The sequence below is a fragment of the Macaca mulatta genome, chromosome 14, assembly GCF_049350105.2.
Source record: "Macaca mulatta isolate MMU2019108-1 chromosome 14, T2T-MMU8v2.0, whole genome shotgun sequence".
Classification (NCBI taxonomy): domain Eukaryota; kingdom Metazoa; phylum Chordata; class Mammalia; order Primates; family Cercopithecidae; genus Macaca; species Macaca mulatta.
In genome coordinates, this window is record NC_133419.1 from 15,683,114 (window position 1) to 15,700,027 (window position 16,914).

A 16,914-nucleotide genomic window follows, 5' to 3' on the forward strand; every position below is an offset into this window, starting at 1 on the left:
TTAAATAGCACTTCCTGAACGTTCTCAGAGAGCGACGGAAGTAGTTGTTGAAACAAGGTAGGCGGTGCCTGAGGCATCCAATGACAAGCGGTTCCTTGAGAAAGAGGTGGGTATTCCTTAAAGGCATTGTCCAATGAAAATTACCAACGCCAGACACCGAGACAGCGCCGGGGCGGAGGGGACGATGGAGAATTTCACGGCGCTGTTCGGGGCTCAGGCTGACCCACCACCGCCCCCAACCGCACTAGGCTTCGGACCAGGAAAGCCTCCACCCCCGCCACCGCCTCCTCCGGGCGGGGGACCCGGCACGGCTCCGCCTCCCACCGCGGCCACGGCCCCTCCCGGCGCGGACAAGTCAGGAGCTGGCTGTGGCCCTTTTTACCTCATGAGGGAACTGCCAGGTGAGTACTCGGCCTTGCCAAAGCCAGCCAATCAAATCTTAGAGAGGAGGTGTTGGGCGTGGCTCTCAGCCGGCTAACGGAGGTGCGAGGTAACCTAGGCAACGCATACCCGGACTGTGGAGCCCTAAGTCGAAAGGGCTATTAGGATTCACAAGCAGAGGGATGAGTTGAATTCAACCAAAGGGATGAATGGCGGGGAGCGGGGTGGTGCATCTCCGTGACTGTCTTTTGCACCATGTCCAGGCTGTGTTCCTGACACTGGTTTATGTCTCCCTAAAAAATGATCTAGGGCTGGGCGCAGTGGCTCACGCCTGTAATCCCAACACTCTGGGAGACGGAGGCGGGCGAATCACCTCAGGTCAGGAGTTCGAGACCAGCCTGGCCAACATGATGCAACTCTGTCTGTACTAAAAACACAAAAATTACTTGGGCGTGGTGGCGTATACCTTTAATTCCAGCTACTCGGAACCCGGGAGGCGGAGGTTGCATTGAGCCGAGATTGCTCCACTGCACTCCAGCCTGGGCGATAGAATGAGACTCCGTCTCAAAACAAAAACAAACAAACAAAAAATCAAGAGTTTGAGTTTGGAACTCGAGAGGCCTGATTTAATATCTTTGGGGACCTAAAGTTTTAGTTACAAGTCTCCCACAGACTTGCTGTGGGTTTGGGGCAAGTTGCCACTCTTCCAAGATTTCTGCGTTTCCTGGTGTCATCAAAGAAGGGGTAAGAATCGAACCAAACTCTTTTCATTCAAAAAATTATTTTGTTGAGTACCTATGTACCAAGCACTTTTCTAAATGCTGGAGATACAGTTGTGAACAAGACTGACAAGATGCTTGCCTTTTTTGGAATGTACATTTCAGTGTAGGAGGCATTGTAAACAAGATAATGTCAGAGAGTGGTTAATGCTAGGAAGAGAAAACATTATAAAAAATTGAAGGTGGCCAGGCGCATTGCTCACGCCTGTAATCCCAGCGCTTGGGTAGGCTGAGGCAGGAGGATCCTTTGAGCCCAGGAGTTTGAGACCAGCCTGGGCAACATGGCGAGACCCAGTCTCTACAAAACATACAAGATTAGCCGGCCGTGGTAGTGCTTGCCTGTAGCCCCAGCTACTCAGGAGACTAAGGGAGGAGAATTGCTTGAACACAGGAGGTCCAGGCTGCAGTGAACCAAGATTGTGCCACTGCACTCCAGCCTAGGCAACAGATGAGACCCTGTCTCTTAAAAAAAAAATTGAGGGGCAGAACTACTTTAGCTAGAGTGGCCAGAGATGCTCTCTCCACATAGCTAAAATTTGAACTAAAATGTAAGCATAGACAAAGGGCCAGCCAGCTATGGACAGGAGGGAGAGATAATTCTAGATACAGGAAATGAGGTCAGAAACCCTGATGTGAGAAAAAGCTTAGAATATCTGAGGGACAGAAAATCAGTTGGACTCCAGTGAAGTGAACAAAAGGAAAGAGTGTTAGGAGAGAGATGAAGCTGGGAGAGTTAGGCAGAGGCTTTTATAAAGCAATAAAGGCATTTAGATTGTAAATACAAAAGGAAGCCATTTAAAACAATTTTTTATAGAGACAAGGTCTCACTGTGTCACCCAGGCTGGACTGCAGTGGTACAGTCATAGCTCACTGTAACCTCCAATTCCTAGGCGCATGCTGTCCTCCCACCTCAGCCTCCCAAGTAGCTAGGACTGCAGGCATGTGCCACCACAGTTGGCTAACTTAAAAATTTTTTGTAAAGACTGGGTCTTACTGTGTTGCCCAAGCTGGTCTTGAACTCCTGGCCAATGACAGTCCTCCCACCTTGGCCACCCAAAGTGCTAGGATTATAGGCCTGAGCCACTGTGCCCAGCCAAGGAAAGCCATTTTAACATAGGAACTTGGTCAAATGTACTTATTTAGAGAAGTAAATGGATACAGGGTGTTAGATGTAGAGCTGACAGGGTTGAAAAGCTGAATATAGAGCCAGGTGCTGTGGCTAACGCCAGTAATCCCAGCACTTTGGGAGGCTGAGGTGGGAGGACTGCTTGAGCCCAAAAGTTTGAGACCAGCCTGGGCAATATAATGAGACCCCATCTCTACAAAAAATAAAAGTAAATTAGCTAGGGATAGCAGCGTACACCTGTAGTCTCAGCTACTTAGGAAGCTGAGGTGGTAGAATCACTTGAGCCCAGGAAGTTGAGGCTGCAGTGAGCTGTGATTGTGCCACTGTGCTCCAGCTTAGATGATAGAGGAAGAAGCTGTCTCAGTTAAAAATACATATTGTATATAGAAGTGAAGGAGATAGAGGAATTGATGCCTTTTTAAGTTTTCAGCTTGAATAATTGGGTGTATGGGTACGAGACTTGGAAGATGAGGAAGGAACAAGTTTGAAGAGGTGGAAATCGAGTTGTTTTGGACATGTTTGGTCTCCAAGATGCTGCCTTTCTCTCTCTTTTTTTTTTTTTTTTTTTTTTCTCCTGAGACAGAGTTTTGCTCTTGTTGCGCAGGCTGGAGTGCAATGGCGCAATCTCGGCTCACTGAAACCTCCGCCTCCCAGGTTCAGGCGATTCTCCTGCCTCAGCCTCCCGAGTAGCTGGGATTACAGGCATGCGCCCCCACACCCAGCTAGTTTTTTATTTTTAGTAGAGACGAGGTTTCTCCCTGTTGGTCAGGCTGATCTCAAACTCCCAACCTCAGGTGATCCACCCACCTTGGCCTCCCAAAGTGCCAGGATTACAGGTGTGAGCCACCACGCCTGGCCTCCCAGATGCCTTTCATTGTCTCAAGTCTTAGTTCCGCATCATGACTTGAGGGAAGTAGCGACAGATATTGGTATGGTACTTCAAAGTTCACAACACATATGAAGTAGTATTTAATACTTAGAATAGCCCTTTGAGGTAGCATTATTATCTACATTTTATAATTGAAAAAACTGAAACATGGAGAAGTTGACATCCCTTTGATTAGTTAGTGGTTGATGTCCACCAGCAGTTTCCTTTAATCTTTCTTTTGCCTTCCCTATTCTGATTGTAGCTATTGGTATCAGTCAGTTGACAGATTGAATATCTGTTCTGGGCAAATGCTGGGTGTATGAGGAGGGTGAGATGGAGAGAGAGATTAGTAATGCTGGTCATTGCTTTTCAAGGAGATTAGTTAGGAATGTAAAATTTGTGGTTTAAGGATAGTGACTATATTTCCTGTCAACTCCATCTCATTTTGTGCTCATGCCTCACAACAGCAATTAACAATATCTTAGCCATCAATATTAAGAACTATCTAATGGTTTTCAAAGTGTGTTGCTATCCAAAATGACAGTAAGAATAAAATGTCACTTGAGCTAGACCTTGAATAATTCATGTTGGTGAAGAAAAATTAGGAAGAATTTTCCTAAAATGAAATAATGTGAGGGGTGTGTTTTTGAGGCGATAGGGAGATTCATTTGGACGGATCAGAAATTTTGCATAGAGGAGTAGTGGTTGATGAGGCCCCAAAGCTAAGTTGGAGTAAGATGTAATTAGCCTTGAGTGCCAGTCAAAAGGAATTTGAGTGTTCTCCTGAGGGCAAAAAGAAACCATTAAGATTTGTGAACCGAGGAGTACTGCTTTCCAAAAATATCTGGAACATGTGGGTGCCGTGGATTGAAATAGAGAAGCCATGAGTGATGTTGGCAAGTTTGGAATTTCAAAACGAAAAAAAATTTTTTTTTTTTTAATCTTGTTGGGCAGGGTGGTTCATGCCTGTGATCCTAGCACTTTGGGAGGCTGAGGCAGGCAGATTGTTTGAGTCTAGGAGTTCAAGACCAGTCTGGGCAACATAGGGAGACCCCTGTCTCTACAAAAAGTATAAAAATTAGGCCGGGCGCGGTGGCTCACGCCTGTAATCCCAGCACTTTGGGAGGCCGAGACGGGTGGATCACAAGGTCAGGAGATCGAGACCATCCTGGCTAACACGGTGAAACCCCGTCTCTACTAAAAAAAATACAAAAACCTAGCCGGGCAAGGTGGCGGGCGTCTGTAGTCCCAGCTACTCGGGAGGCTGAGGCAGGAGAATGGCGTGAACCCAGGAGGCAGAGCTTGCAGTGAGCTGAGATCCGGCCACTGCACTCCAGTCTGGGCGACAAAGCGAGACTCTGTCTCAACAACAACAACAAAAAAAATTAGCCCAGCATGGCAGTGTATACATGTAGTTCCAGCTACTTGGGAGGCTGAGGCAGGAAAATAGTTTGAGCCCAGGATGCAGAGATTACAGTGAGCCAAGATCGTGCCATTGCACTCCAGCCTGGGTGACAGAGCGATACTATCTCAAAAAATAAATAAATAAAAATAAAAAATAACCCTTGTAGAATAGTCAAAACTGGAATATGAACTCTCAAGTTTAGAAAAAACCCAGACTGCCTTCTCACCTGGGTCTTAAGGATAACCATCTGGACAGAGGAGAGCTGGCGGAGCAGGGGAAATTCAGAAGATTGTAATGGCAAGAGGCAGTGCCCAGAGTTATGAGGAGAGAGGCTGTGACATTGGGTCTCCTGCCATTACCCTTGCTCAGTCTTCTGAGTTGTTTGGTAGTAAAGGGAAGGAAAAGGGTGAAATAAGGCCTAGCAGTATAGAGCGAAAGTGTCTTGTTTATTTAATAAATATTTATTAAGCACCTAATGTGTGTACTGTGCTAGGCACTAGCGATACATGAATGAACAAGACATTGTCTGTGCCTCCAAGGAGCTTACAGTTCAGTACCTGTTTTTCTGAGTGAATGATTATAAACAAGCCATTTTTGTCATTTGTACCCTCTGTGTCTATCATAATTACAAATGAAGTTGTAGTTAGCCATTTCTTCCTTATTAAGTTACTAATAAATGTATATTTTTAAAAAAAAAGAGTCAGCCATGCAATATTTATATAGATAGTGCCTTGCATATATATAATACTTTTTTTTTTTTTTTGAGATGGAATCTGACTCTCCCACCCAGGCTGGAGTGCAGTGGTGCAAACTCAGCTCACTGCAACTTCCACCTCCCGGGCTCAAGCAGTTCTCCTGCCTCAGCCTCCTAAGTAGCTGTGACTACAGGCGCATGCCACCACACCCAGCTAATTTTTGTATTTTTAGTAGTGATGAGGTTTCACTATGTTGGCCAGGCTGGTCTCGAACTCCTGACCTCAAGTGATCTGCCTTCCTTGGCCTCCCAAAGTGCTGGGATTACAGGCATGAACCACTGTGCCAGGCCTGATACTTTATGCTTTTCAGTATATTTTCATTTGAACCTTGGGAGAAAATGATGTGTATGTAAGATAGCTATTATTCCATTCCACAGATAAGAGGAAACTGAGGCATGGAAAGACAGCCAGAATAATTCTAGTTGCCTGACTAGTTTTTTTGTTTTTTGAGACAGGGTCTCACTCTCACGCCCAGACTGCAGTGCAGTGGCCTGATCTCAGCTCACTGCAACCTCTGTCTCGCAGGGATTACAGGTGTGCACCACTATTGCCCAGGCTGGTCTTGAACTCCTGACCGCCTCGGTTTCCCAACGTGCTGGGATTACAGGCGTGAACCACCGCACCTGGTCATTAGTTGACTGACTTCTAATAAAACATTTCTTCCTGGACGTGCATGGTGGCTCACACCTGTAATCCCAGCACGTTGGGAAGCCGAGATGGGTGGATCACTTGAGTCAGGAGTTCAAGACCAGCCTAGCCAACATGATGAAACCCCATCTCTACTAAAAAAAAAAAATACAAAAATTAGCCAGGCATGGTGGTGCGTGCATGTAATCCCAGCTACTTGGGAGGCTGAGGTGGGAGAATCACTTGAACCCGGGAGGTGGAGGTTGCAGTGAGCCAAGATCGTGCCACTGCACTCCAGCCTGGGCAACAGAGCAAAACTCCCGTATCAAAAACAAAAAACATTTATTCCTTTTAGGCAAGGCATCATACTCAATATCATGAGGAAGAATAAAGATGTTGGTAACAATTTAGGCGGTGGTAGCTAGAAAAATCTCCCGGTTCTTTTCTTATGTAAAGGTGATTAGTGTTTCTTGCTAGTACAAAAAAATGTCCTTGACAAGACCCTTAAGTCACTGGGTCATATTTGGTCCCCTTAGCATGGTTGTAGCTAAGCTGTGAGGTCGTATTTTCCTGGCTGTGTCAGAGAATGTAATTTTCACTAGTACATTTTATGAGAAGCGCTCAGAACAGCATTTACCGTGAAGCAAGAAGCACCATGTAAATCAACTCTAGTTAATCTGAGAGAGTGGAGTGTCTCCTTCATTGGGCTAGAGCAGTTCCTGTCTCTGCCCTATTGGATTTTTGCCTGTTTTTCCCCTTCCCATTGGAAGCTACCATTGTGTTGTATTGTATTTTTCATGTTATTTACTTTTGCTGTTTTTTTCTTTTTTTTTTCTGAGACAGAGTGTCACTGTCGCCCAGGCTGGAGTGCAGTGGCGCAATCTCAGCTCACTGCAACCTCCACCTCCTGGGTTCAAGTGATTCTCCTGCCTCAGCCTCCTAAATAGCTGGGACTACAGGTACGCACTACCACACCCAACTAATTTTTTGTATTTTTAGTAGAGACAGGCCTTCACCGTGTTAGCCAGGATGGTCTCAATCTCCTGACCTCATGATCCGCCTGCCTCGGCCTCCCAAAGTTCTGGGATTACAGGCAAGAGCCACCGTGACTGGCCTGCTCTGTTTCTTTAAAAATAAATTTTAAATTTTAAAATCTGCACTTAAAAATTCCTTATTTAGGTTAATATATAGTCCTTCACTCCCTGGGTCTACTTTGAAGACTGATCTTTTTTATTTTTATTCTGCGTTGTCTAGGTAGCACAGAGCTGACGGGCAGCACGAATCTGATCACACACTACAACTTGGAACAAGCCTATAATAAATTCTGTGGGAAGAAGGTGAAGGAGAAGCTAAGTAACTTCCTGCCTGACCTGCCAGGGATGATTGATTTGCCTGGTTCCCATGATAACAGCAGCCTCCGCTCTCTCATTGAGAAGCCCCCTATTCTCAGTAGCTCTTTTAATCCTATCACAGGGACCATGCTGGCCGGCTTCCGCCTCCACACTGGCCCGGTGAGTCCTGTTGGAGGAAGAAGGCAAATGGGGAGGCCTAAACATGGAGATGGTTTTTCTGTCCAAGTCTGTTCCTTCATAATGGAGCAGAACGGATGATAGGAGCAGGAGAGATTTCCTCCCTCTACTCACCTGGACCTTCCTTTGGTTCCTTCAGTTGCCAGAGCAGTGTCGTCTGATGCATATTCAGCCTCCCAAGAAGAAGAATAAGCACAAGCACAAACAGAGCCGTACCCAGGATCCTGTCCCCCCAGGTAAGAAGCAGTTTTATTCAAACCAAAAAAAAAAAAACCTGACCTGAATCTGGTTTGAACTTCCATAGGTAAACCCAGTTAAGTTCAGTATGGAGCTCTGGACTCCTAAATTCCCCTGAAGAAGAAACCAGTGTACTGTGGTCTCTTGGGACTTGGGACGGGGACTGTAGCAGCACCTCTGTATCCTTTTTGGCCATTTGGACAAAAGCAGTTGCCCCGACTTGGGATTTTCCTGTAGTCTTCAGTGGTTCATAACAGTAGAGGATTTTGAGCTTTATGGGTGATAGGTACCTAATGTCTCCTACAGAAACACCATCTGATTCAGATCACAAGAAGAAGAAAAAGAAAAAAGAAGAGGATCCTGAACGGAAAAGGAAGAAGAAAGAGAAGAAGAAAAAGAAGGTAGAGTAGAGGCCTATTGCCACAACCCAGTGATTTTCCCTAGATCTCACCCCTGTCCTAAATACCCTAAAGAGTTCTTTGCCTCAAGTTGGACCCACGATTGAAAACCCAAGGCAGGTTACAGGTTTCTCCTGTACAGCCTGATCAAAGCCAAGGCTAGTTCCTAGTTGTTCTTACCCCTCCTTCTTTCTCTCCCAGAACCGGCATAGTCCAGACCACCCAGGTATGGGCAGCTCCCAAGCCAGCAGCAGCAGCAGCCTACGCTAACAGGACCACTGGACTCTTTGCCAGGATGGCTTTTCCTGCTGTACTGAACCTGCTGACAAAAGCTGCCTTCCAGGCTCTTGGACACTGCCTTGGGAGCATCCTGCAGCTGGGACAGAGACCAGCTCCTGTTGGGCTCAGTTGAGACTAAGTACATTAGGAGAGAGAGGGACATGCTTTTGTAGGCTCATCCCAGTTGGTTTTCTCATGGACATCTCCCAGGAAGCTTACAGTTTTCTTCTCTCTCTGTTGTGCAATTTGTCTGATTTAGGACTTGTTCTGTTTTTTCTTAAAAAAAAAAAATTACATTTATCAAATTGGCTGAAGTGTGACTGCTGTTAAGAGGTATGTTCTGTGAGTCAGGATTTAAGACAAGGCATTGCTAAGACTTGAGGGGATTTGGGTCTTGTTGTTACATTATGCAGGGAACCAACCAAAATGAAAAATGACCCAAGCTTACTAATACTCCACAGCAGACACAGAACACTCTGCCCGTTATGTTAAGAACCAGGCGCCTGGGTGATCTCAGGCTCCATCTGAAGAGCTGATCCAGGTAGGGCTCAACAGTGTATTCTAGGTCAATTTTGTGTTGAAACAGAATAGCCAACTGAAAACACATGGACAGTCACCCATGTATTTCAACAAGATTGGTTTCTTAGGTCAGAAGCCTGTGATCTTTTGAAATGAACTTCTGGCAAGCAAAGGTAAATGCTTCTCTTCTCTTTACAATAACTTTTGACCTGCTTCACTCCTTAGTTAAGACAATAAAGTTAGTTAGCTGATGTGAAAACATTTCTAAAACAGCAACAAAATGTAACCTAACCTATCAAAATGTTTAAAAAAAAAAAACCTTTAGTTTTTCCAGCTGGTTAGGTAACTGAAAACATCCATGAGAAAACCTGAATTAATGTAACCTGACTTTAAATTTAACACACAGTTAAAATCTGTTGCTGTGAAAGCCAAGTTTGTTCCTCAATCAGTGGGTGGAAAACCACTCATTCAACTGGTTTAAATCCAGATTTCAGAATAAGAGTTTGCTGGGGTGTTTTTTTTTTTTGGACAGAGTCTCACTCTGTTACACAGGAATGCAGTGGCGTGATCTCGGCTCACTGCAACCTCTACCTTCTGGGTTCAAGTGATTCTTGTACCTCAGCCTCCCAAGTGGCTGGGACTACAAGTGCGTGCCACCAGGCCTGGCTAATTTTTGTTTATATATATATATATATATATATATATATATATATTTTTTTTTTTTTTTTTTTTAATTAATTTTGGAGACAGAGTCTTGCTCTGTTGCCCACGCTAGGGTGCAGTAGTGCAATCTCAGCTCACTGCAACCTGTGCCTCCTGGGTTCAAGTGATTCTCCCACCTCAGCCTCCCAAATAGCCAGGATTATAGGTACCCATGACCAATGCCCAGCTCATTTTTGCATTTTTAGTACAGATGGGGTTTCACCATGTTGTCCAGGCTGGTCTTGAACTCCTGACCTCAAGTGATCTACCCACCTCAGCCTCCCAAAGTGCTGGGATTACAGGCGTGAGCCACCGCACCGAAGAGTTTATATTCTTACATTTTGAGTAATTAAAGGGTTCTGGCCAACTGCTGGAGATTTAGCATCTAAGGATACCTACTGAAAATTAAGAGCACAGCTTTTGTCCAATAGAAGACAGTCTATCTAATTGAACTGACACCAGTATCTAGTTAACCTGCTTTCAACAGGCTTTCGTATCTATCTCACCTTTGGCTGTTTCCAAAATTAGCTTTACTTTCCAGAGACTAAATCCTGTATTAAAAAAACAACTGTAGGCCGGGCACGGTGCAGTGGTTCACGCCTGTAATCCCAGCACTTTGGGAGGCGGAGGCGGGTGGATCACGAGATCAGGAGAGTGAGACCATCCTGGCTAACACAGTGAAACCCCGTCTCTACCAAAAATGCAAAAAATTAGACAGGCTTGGCGGCGGGCGCCTGTAGTCCCAGCTGCTTGGGAGGCTGAGGCAGGAGAATGGTGTGAACCTGGGAGGCGGAGCTTGCAGTGAGCCGAGATCACGCCACTGTACTCCAGCCTGGGCAACTGAGCAAGACTCCCAAAAAAAAAAAAAACAGCTGTAGCTGGGCATGGTGGCTCATGCCTGTAATCCCAGCGCTTTGGGAGGCCAAGGCAGGACTGCTCAAGGCCAGAAGTTCGAGACCAGCCTGGGCAAAATTGGTCGAGAGCCTATTTCTACTGAAAAAAAAAAAAATAAGCATGGTGGCATGCCGCTGTAAGTCCTAGCTTCTCAGAAGGTTGAGGTGGGAAGACCCTTGAGGCCAGGAGTTTGAGGGTATAGTGATCTGATTGTGCCACTGCCCTCCAGCCTAAGCAACCAGAATGAGGCCCTGTCTCTTAAAAGAAGAAAGAAACAATTTTTAAGAGTTCTCTAAGCTTTCAAATAACAGCTTTGGTGGTTTCAAGAGACTTTTTTTCCAGGTATTTTTAAATTAAATTACCCAAATAAAAACAGGACCTGTTGTTTTTAGAAATTGAGTCTCTATGTTGCCAAGGTTGGCCTGGAACTCCTGGGTTCATGTGATCCTCCTGCCTCAGCCTCCCTCAGTGCTGGGATTACAGGCATGAGCCACCACACTCGGTCTCTATTTTTTTAGTAGTAGTTGTTTTAAGTGGCTAATTTCATTATAGTCTTGCCTAAAGAAGGGCTGGGACCAGAGAAGCTTATGAGTTTGTCACTGTGGTAACTTCCCACCAGAAATCGTTCACCTTGTCTCAACCAGACAAAATAACACAAGTCAGGGGGCGCTGGTTAGATCAGGATTTCTTTTTATTCCTCGTTGGTTTAAAATGGCTAATCAGAATAAAAAATAAAAGGGCCTCTTTGTGGAGGCTGGGATCTCCCCTATTTAGAGGTTAGAACCCAGGTATCCCCTCTACCCAGCACCATAGTGAGGTGGGCTGAGGGGTAACCCCCAAGGGACAATTGGAGGGGCCTAGGCCTGCCACTCCTTCTCTCTATCCCCCGTTTTTGGCATGTGATGAAAAATATTGCTTTTTGGATTCTTCTCTCCTGGCCTTGGATTTTAAAATCAAGTTAACCGTGTAAGCTAGGGGAGGCTCCAAGGGGCTAGTAGAAGGAGCCCACTCTAATCCCTCTCCCCCAAGGAGGGGATTATCCAGTATTGTTTGAGCTAGGCCAAGTTATTTTCCTGATCTCCCCCCACCACCAGTGTCTTGAAGTTTTGACCCCTTTCCTAGGGAAACTAAATGCCAATGAGCCTAGAAAACTAATTCTCCTCTCCAAGTCCCTCCCTCTTGTGACCAAAATCCCAGACTCGCCTCTCCCCAGGCTTCTTCCTAATCACACTTAGCACCAACAGAGGATGCTATTTCCTTAGTAACTGGAACAAATGAGAGGGAACCACAGGGAAAAGACTGACGTCTCCCCTCTTTTCCTGCTGGTCTGAGGAATGGGAAGAGTAAGATCCCCCTCCATATATGTATCCCTCCCTCATTTTCCCATCCCAGGATAGATATATAATTTCTTTGATATTTATAATATATATATATATATATTATATGTACACACACACCTGGTAACGCAGAAGAGGAAAAAAATAGAATCCGTAACAATAATAAAAAAAATTATTTCTGGTTTAAAAATGATCTGGTTCCCTCCAGGGCGAGCAATTGCACAAATGTCCACTGAGTCTGGTCCAGGGATCAAGGAAGGGAAGGTCTTAAAAGATAAGAGGAGGGGGTTGCTACCCCAGTCTCAGGGCCCCAACTCTCCGACTCCCCAAGCCCACTGCATTTTAGAAAACGCTCCTCATCCTCTTGGAATTGGTGGTTTAAAAAATGTCCATGCAGGGGAGGGGAGCCCCTTGAGGGAAGGAAGGTGGCCACCTGGGGCCCTTTGGTGTAGGCGCAGAGGCGTTGGGGAGGGGAGGCGCCGAAGGCTCACACCGAAATCTCATAGGTGGTACCACCAACCCCTGACACCTTCTTGACTCCTCCCCTCGTGGGGCTACTGAGAGATGGCTGGCCTGGGCCAGGGGAGGCTGAGCCTAAACTCTTGGGCTGCCCATTGGATTTGCTGTAGGCGGTCTTCAGCTGTACTTCATCTCTGGAAAGAAGAGACGAGACAGGTGTCAGGAAATGGTACACAAAACATTGGAAAGGGAGACAGTTTCAAAGGTTCAAAGAAAAAATTGGTGTTCTTTTCTATATCCATACTTTCTTACCCAAACGTCCCCCTTTATTGCCCTGCTTAAAATAAGCCTGATTCCCAATCTCTCCTATTTACTGCTACTCTCTTTTTTTTTTTTTTTTTTTGAGACGGAGTCTCGCTGTGTCACCCAGGGTGGAGTGCGGTGGCCGGATCTCAGCTCACTGCAAGCTCCGCCTCCCGGGTTTTTTTTACGCCATTCTCCTGCCTCAGCCTCCCGAGTAGCCGGGACTACAGGCGCCTGCCACCTCGCCCGGCTAGTTTTTTGTATTTTTTAGTAGAGACGGGGTTTCACCGTGTTAGCCAGGATGATCTCGATCTCCTGACCTCGTGATCCGCCCATCTCGGCCTCCCAAAGTGCTGGGATTACAGGCTTGAGCCACCGCGCCCGGCCCTACTGCTACTCTCTAGTAACAGCTATAACATGTACTTACTCCCAGGCAAATACTTTTAGGAAGATAGGATTATGGAAAAAGTATTAATCTTCAGTCTCTTAACAGGAATTGCCCATGAAGGCAGGTGGAGTCAAAGTGAAAATAAAGAGCTACCAGGATACCCCTGGGTCCACCTACATTAGGATGTACAACAGAAGCCCTGATGGCTTTTGCAGAGCAGTATGCCAATTTGAAATGGCTAAGGGTCAGGATAGTACTAATACTTACTTGGGTGTCAGTAATGGCTGCAAGGCCACTTCTTCTGTCTCAGAGACACCAGGTTGGGCTTTCTGGCTGCTGTAAGACATCGATCGGCCCAGGTATGAGGCCGTTGGGCCTGGTTCAGGGGACCCTACTCCCCGGCCCCTTAGCCCATCTGGCTTGCCAAAACGGGGGGCAGCTGGGCGTCCCAGTGGAGTCTTGCCCAAAGGTGATCTCTTTGAATCATCTGAGGAGGAACTAGTACGAGGGGCATGGCCTGAGCCTGGTGTTGACTGAATGCCTGAGTCCCCCAAGCCTGGTTCCTCCTCACGGCCTGGGAGTGGGGGTGACTGGCGCAGCAACTTCTCTCGTTCCTGGAGGGAGGCCACAATGTGGCGCGACAGATTGTCGTAACGGACTGGTGAGGGCTCTCGGTGTGTTGGGCCAGTTGGCACCAAACGTGGGTGTCTCTCAGCTTCCCGTTGCTGGGCCAGCCTGGCTGACAGGAAGGGAGAGGTATAGCCTAAAGGTGGGTCTGGCTCAGGCCCTGCCTGCACTGACTCAAAATCAGGGCTGTCTGAAGGTGTGAGCAAGCTGTCATAAGATAGGCTTCCATTGCGTGTCTGGTTGGCCAGGCTCTTATAGGAGGTGGAGGTGGTGCCCTCTGAACGAATGGATTGCAACTGGCCCAGCTCAAAGCCTGTGCCCTGGGCTGACTTGAGGCTGGAGGAGCGTGAGCCACTGGATAGTGGATCGAAGTGAAAACTTTTGCCAAAGGTAGGAGAACGGAAGCTCTCTGGTTCCAAGCTGGGCTCTGAGCGGTAGCTGGGATGACGGCTGCTCTCTGCAATTGAGGTTGGCTCCTTCAAGCTGTCCCCACGACTCAACTAAGGAAGAAAGTAAAGCAGGCTCTTAGTGCTCCTCTTGTGACAAGCTAGACCCCGGAGCCCAAGGAGTTGGTCAAAAAGAGTATTATGTGCCAATAATATGCTTAGAACTCTTACATGCATTATGTGGGTTAATCCCTCAAGAAAAACTGAATTCAAACAAATATCTCATTTTCAGATACAGAAAGCAAGGCATACAAAGGTTAAGTATCTCGCCCATGGGCAGAACTGGGTTATAAACTCAGATCAAGCACTAATCTATTATGCTATATTGCCCAGTCTGATGAAGGACACAGTATCAAGGAGATTCAGTTCCACGAATGCCAACAATTAGTGAAATGTACTTTGTTTTCTTCTCTTCCCTTCCCCTAATCTTTTTTTCCCAGAACAGCTGGCATGTGTTTTGTGTGTATGTGTGTGTGTATTTGAGGCAGAGTCTCACCCTGTCGCCCAGTCTGGAGTGTGATAGCACAATCTTGGCTCACTTCAACCTCAGCCTCCCAGGTTCAAACGATTCTCCTGCCTCAGCTGGGATTACAGGCGCCCGCCACCACGCCCAGCTGATTTTTGTATTTTTAGTAGAGATAGGTGTTTTTAGTAGAGATAGGGTTTCACCATGTTGGCCAGGCTGGTCTTTTGCTCCTGACCTCAGGTGGTCTGCCCACCTCGGCCTCCCAAGGTGCTGGGATTACAGGCTTGAGCCACCATGCTTGACCTTCTTTTTTTAATTTTTTTTTTTTGAGGTGGAGTCTCACTCTGTCACCAGACTGGAATCCAACAGTGGGATCTCCGGCTCACTGCAGCCTCCTGAGTAGCTGGGACTACAGGTGCATACCACCACATCCAGCTAATTTTTTTTGTTTGTTTGAGACGGAGTCTCACTCTGTCGCCCAGACTGGAGTGCAGTGGCGCAATCTCGGCTGACTGCAACCTCTACCTCCCAGATTCAAGCGATTCTCCTGCCTCAGCCTCCTGAGTAGCTGGGATTACAGGTGCCCCACCACTACCACGCCCAGCTAATTTTTGTATTTATTCATTTTTTTTGAGACGAGGTCTCAGGCTGGAGTGCAGTGGCGCAATCTCAGCTAACTGCAAGCTCCGCCTCCCGGGTTCACGCCATTCTCCTGGCTCAGCCTCCACGCCTGACTAATTTTTTTGTATTTTTAGTAGAGACAGCGTTTCACTGTGTTAGCCAGGATCATCTTGATCTCCTGACCTCGTGATTCGCCTGCCTTGGCCTCCCAAAGTGCTGGGATTACAGGCGTGAGCCACTGCATCCCGCAATTTTTGTATTTTTAGTAGAGATGGGGTTTCACCATATTGGCCAGGCTGGTCTCGAACTCCTGACCTTGTGATCCACCACGCCTGGCCTAATTTTTGTATTTTCAGTAGAGAAGAAGTTTCACCACGTTGGCCAGGACGGTCTCAATCTCTTGACCTTGTGATCCGCCCACCTTGGCCTCCCAAAGTGCTGGGATTATAGGAATGGGCCACCATGTCCTGTCAGTTGGCATGTTATTACCCCACCTCTTAGAGTACTCAGTACCTTGGCGCTGGAGGAATGCGGCATGGCAGCTGATGTACTGCTGCTACTGTAACCCGGCCGATACTTGTACATGGTAGGTGTCGGAGGGCTGTCCTTGCCCAGTAAGCTGCTATCTGCAAGAAAAAAGGCCAAGGGGGCACTACTTTACAAGCGGTGTTTTGGTTTAAGAGACAGGGTCTCATTCTGCTGTCCACGCTGGAGTGCAAGTGGCACAATTATAGCTCACTGGAGCCTTGAACTCCTGGGCTCCCACCTCAGCCTCCTGAGTAGCTGGACTGCAGGCATATGCCACCATGCCCAGCTAATTTTTTTTTATTTTTTGTAGAGACAGCCTTGCTATGTTGTCCAGGGTGGTCTTAAACTCCTGGGCTCAAGCAATCCTCCTGCATTGGCCTCCCAAAGTGCTGGGATCACAGGTGTGAGCCACTGTGTCTAGCCTATGAGTGGTTCACTTTATCTGCCTAGGGTTCCTTAAGTACAGGTAGAGGACAAGGTAGGGATATACCCTTCGCTGAAATCAAGACTAAAGACTCAAACCAGCTCAGAACTCAGGGTGGATAAATGCACCAAAAAGGTCCTATGATGTTCTCTGGTCTGCCTAGAGGCTGACCATTTTCCCGGCAAAAGTCCCATTCACTGCCAATAGCTAAATGGCATCTCTTCTCTTCCAGTTGCAAAGTGGCACAAGTACCAACTGTTGGGTATTTAAAGTCACAACACAAGTAATATCTCCCAGCCCTCGCATGTCCTCTAAAGCTCATAACCTTCTCAATCCTGCCCCTAGTTCTAGTATCTTACAAATCAAGGCAGCCCTTACCCTCATTAGTAGCCAGGCCGAGGTGTGTTCGCAGCCCCGTGTAACGGCTCAGGTCTGGCTTAGGAGGAGGTGGAGGTTCAGCATCTGCAGACTGGCTCTCTGTTATCTCCAGGCTTCCCTTAGACTGGATTGATGAGGGGAGCGAAAAGTCAGATTTGGAAATTGAGCATTACGGCAACTCACAGTATTAAATTGGTATAAAAGAGAGGTATTTGGGAGTCAATTCTCATGTATTTCCTTTTTTTATTTTCTTTTGAGACAAGGTCTCACTCTTGCCCAGGCTGGAGTACAGTGGCACACGCATGATCATGGCTCACTGCAGCCTGCAACTCTTAGGCTCAAGTGCTCCCTTGAGCCTTGAGCCTTCAACCTCAGCCTCCCAAGTAGCTGGGATTACAGGTACATGCCACCACACCCAGTTAATTTATTTTACTTTAT

At 46.8% G+C, this 16,914-nt stretch overlaps 2 protein-coding genes across 3 annotated transcripts in view; one reads left to right on the plus strand and one right to left on the minus strand.

Annotated features, from left to right (window-relative positions):
• The first annotated feature begins 151 nt into the window (after positions 1-151).
• Positions 152-8,689, plus strand: MED19 (mediator complex subunit 19). Its single transcript, XM_001101030.5, has 5 exons — positions 152-401; positions 7,196-7,452; positions 7,610-7,706; positions 8,014-8,108; positions 8,307-8,689. Exons 1-5 carry the CDS (start codon positions 185-187, stop codon positions 8,373-8,375), a joined length of 735 nt encoding a protein of 244 aa, XP_001101030.3. The 5' UTR covers positions 152-184; the 3' UTR covers positions 8,376-8,689.
• Positions 8,690-11,990: 3,301 nt separating this feature from the next.
• Positions 11,991-16,914, minus strand: part of ZDHHC5 (zinc finger DHHC-type palmitoyltransferase 5) — a 33,106-nt gene continuing 28,182 nt past the window's right edge. For both annotated transcript variants that reach the window (XM_002808070.4, XM_015114147.3), the window contains exons 9-12: positions 16,477-16,600; positions 15,660-15,772; positions 13,254-14,113; positions 11,991-12,489 (exon numbers count right to left, since the gene is read on the minus strand). In XM_002808070.4, coding sequence (XP_002808116.4) covers positions 12,324-12,489; positions 13,254-14,113; positions 15,660-15,772; positions 16,477-16,600 — 1,263 coding nt within the window. In that variant the 3' untranslated portion in view covers positions 11,991-12,323. The remainder of the gene's footprint in view (positions 12,490-13,253; positions 14,114-15,659; positions 15,773-16,476; positions 16,601-16,914) is intronic.

Excerpts from the sequence above, each read along its gene's own strand:
- MED19 (XM_001101030.5), top strand. The coding sequence starts at position 185 with ATGGAGAATTTCACGGCGCTGTTCGGGGCTCAGGCTGACCCACCACCG. Across the intron at positions 7,707-8,013 it reads CCAGGATCCTGTCCCCCCAG|AAACACCATCTGATTCAGAT; the intron begins GTAAGAAGCAGT and ends TGTCTCCTACAG. Across the intron at positions 8,109-8,306 it reads AAGAGAAGAAGAAAAAGAAG|AACCGGCATAGTCCAGACCA; the intron begins GTAGAGTAGAGG and ends TTTCTCTCCCAG.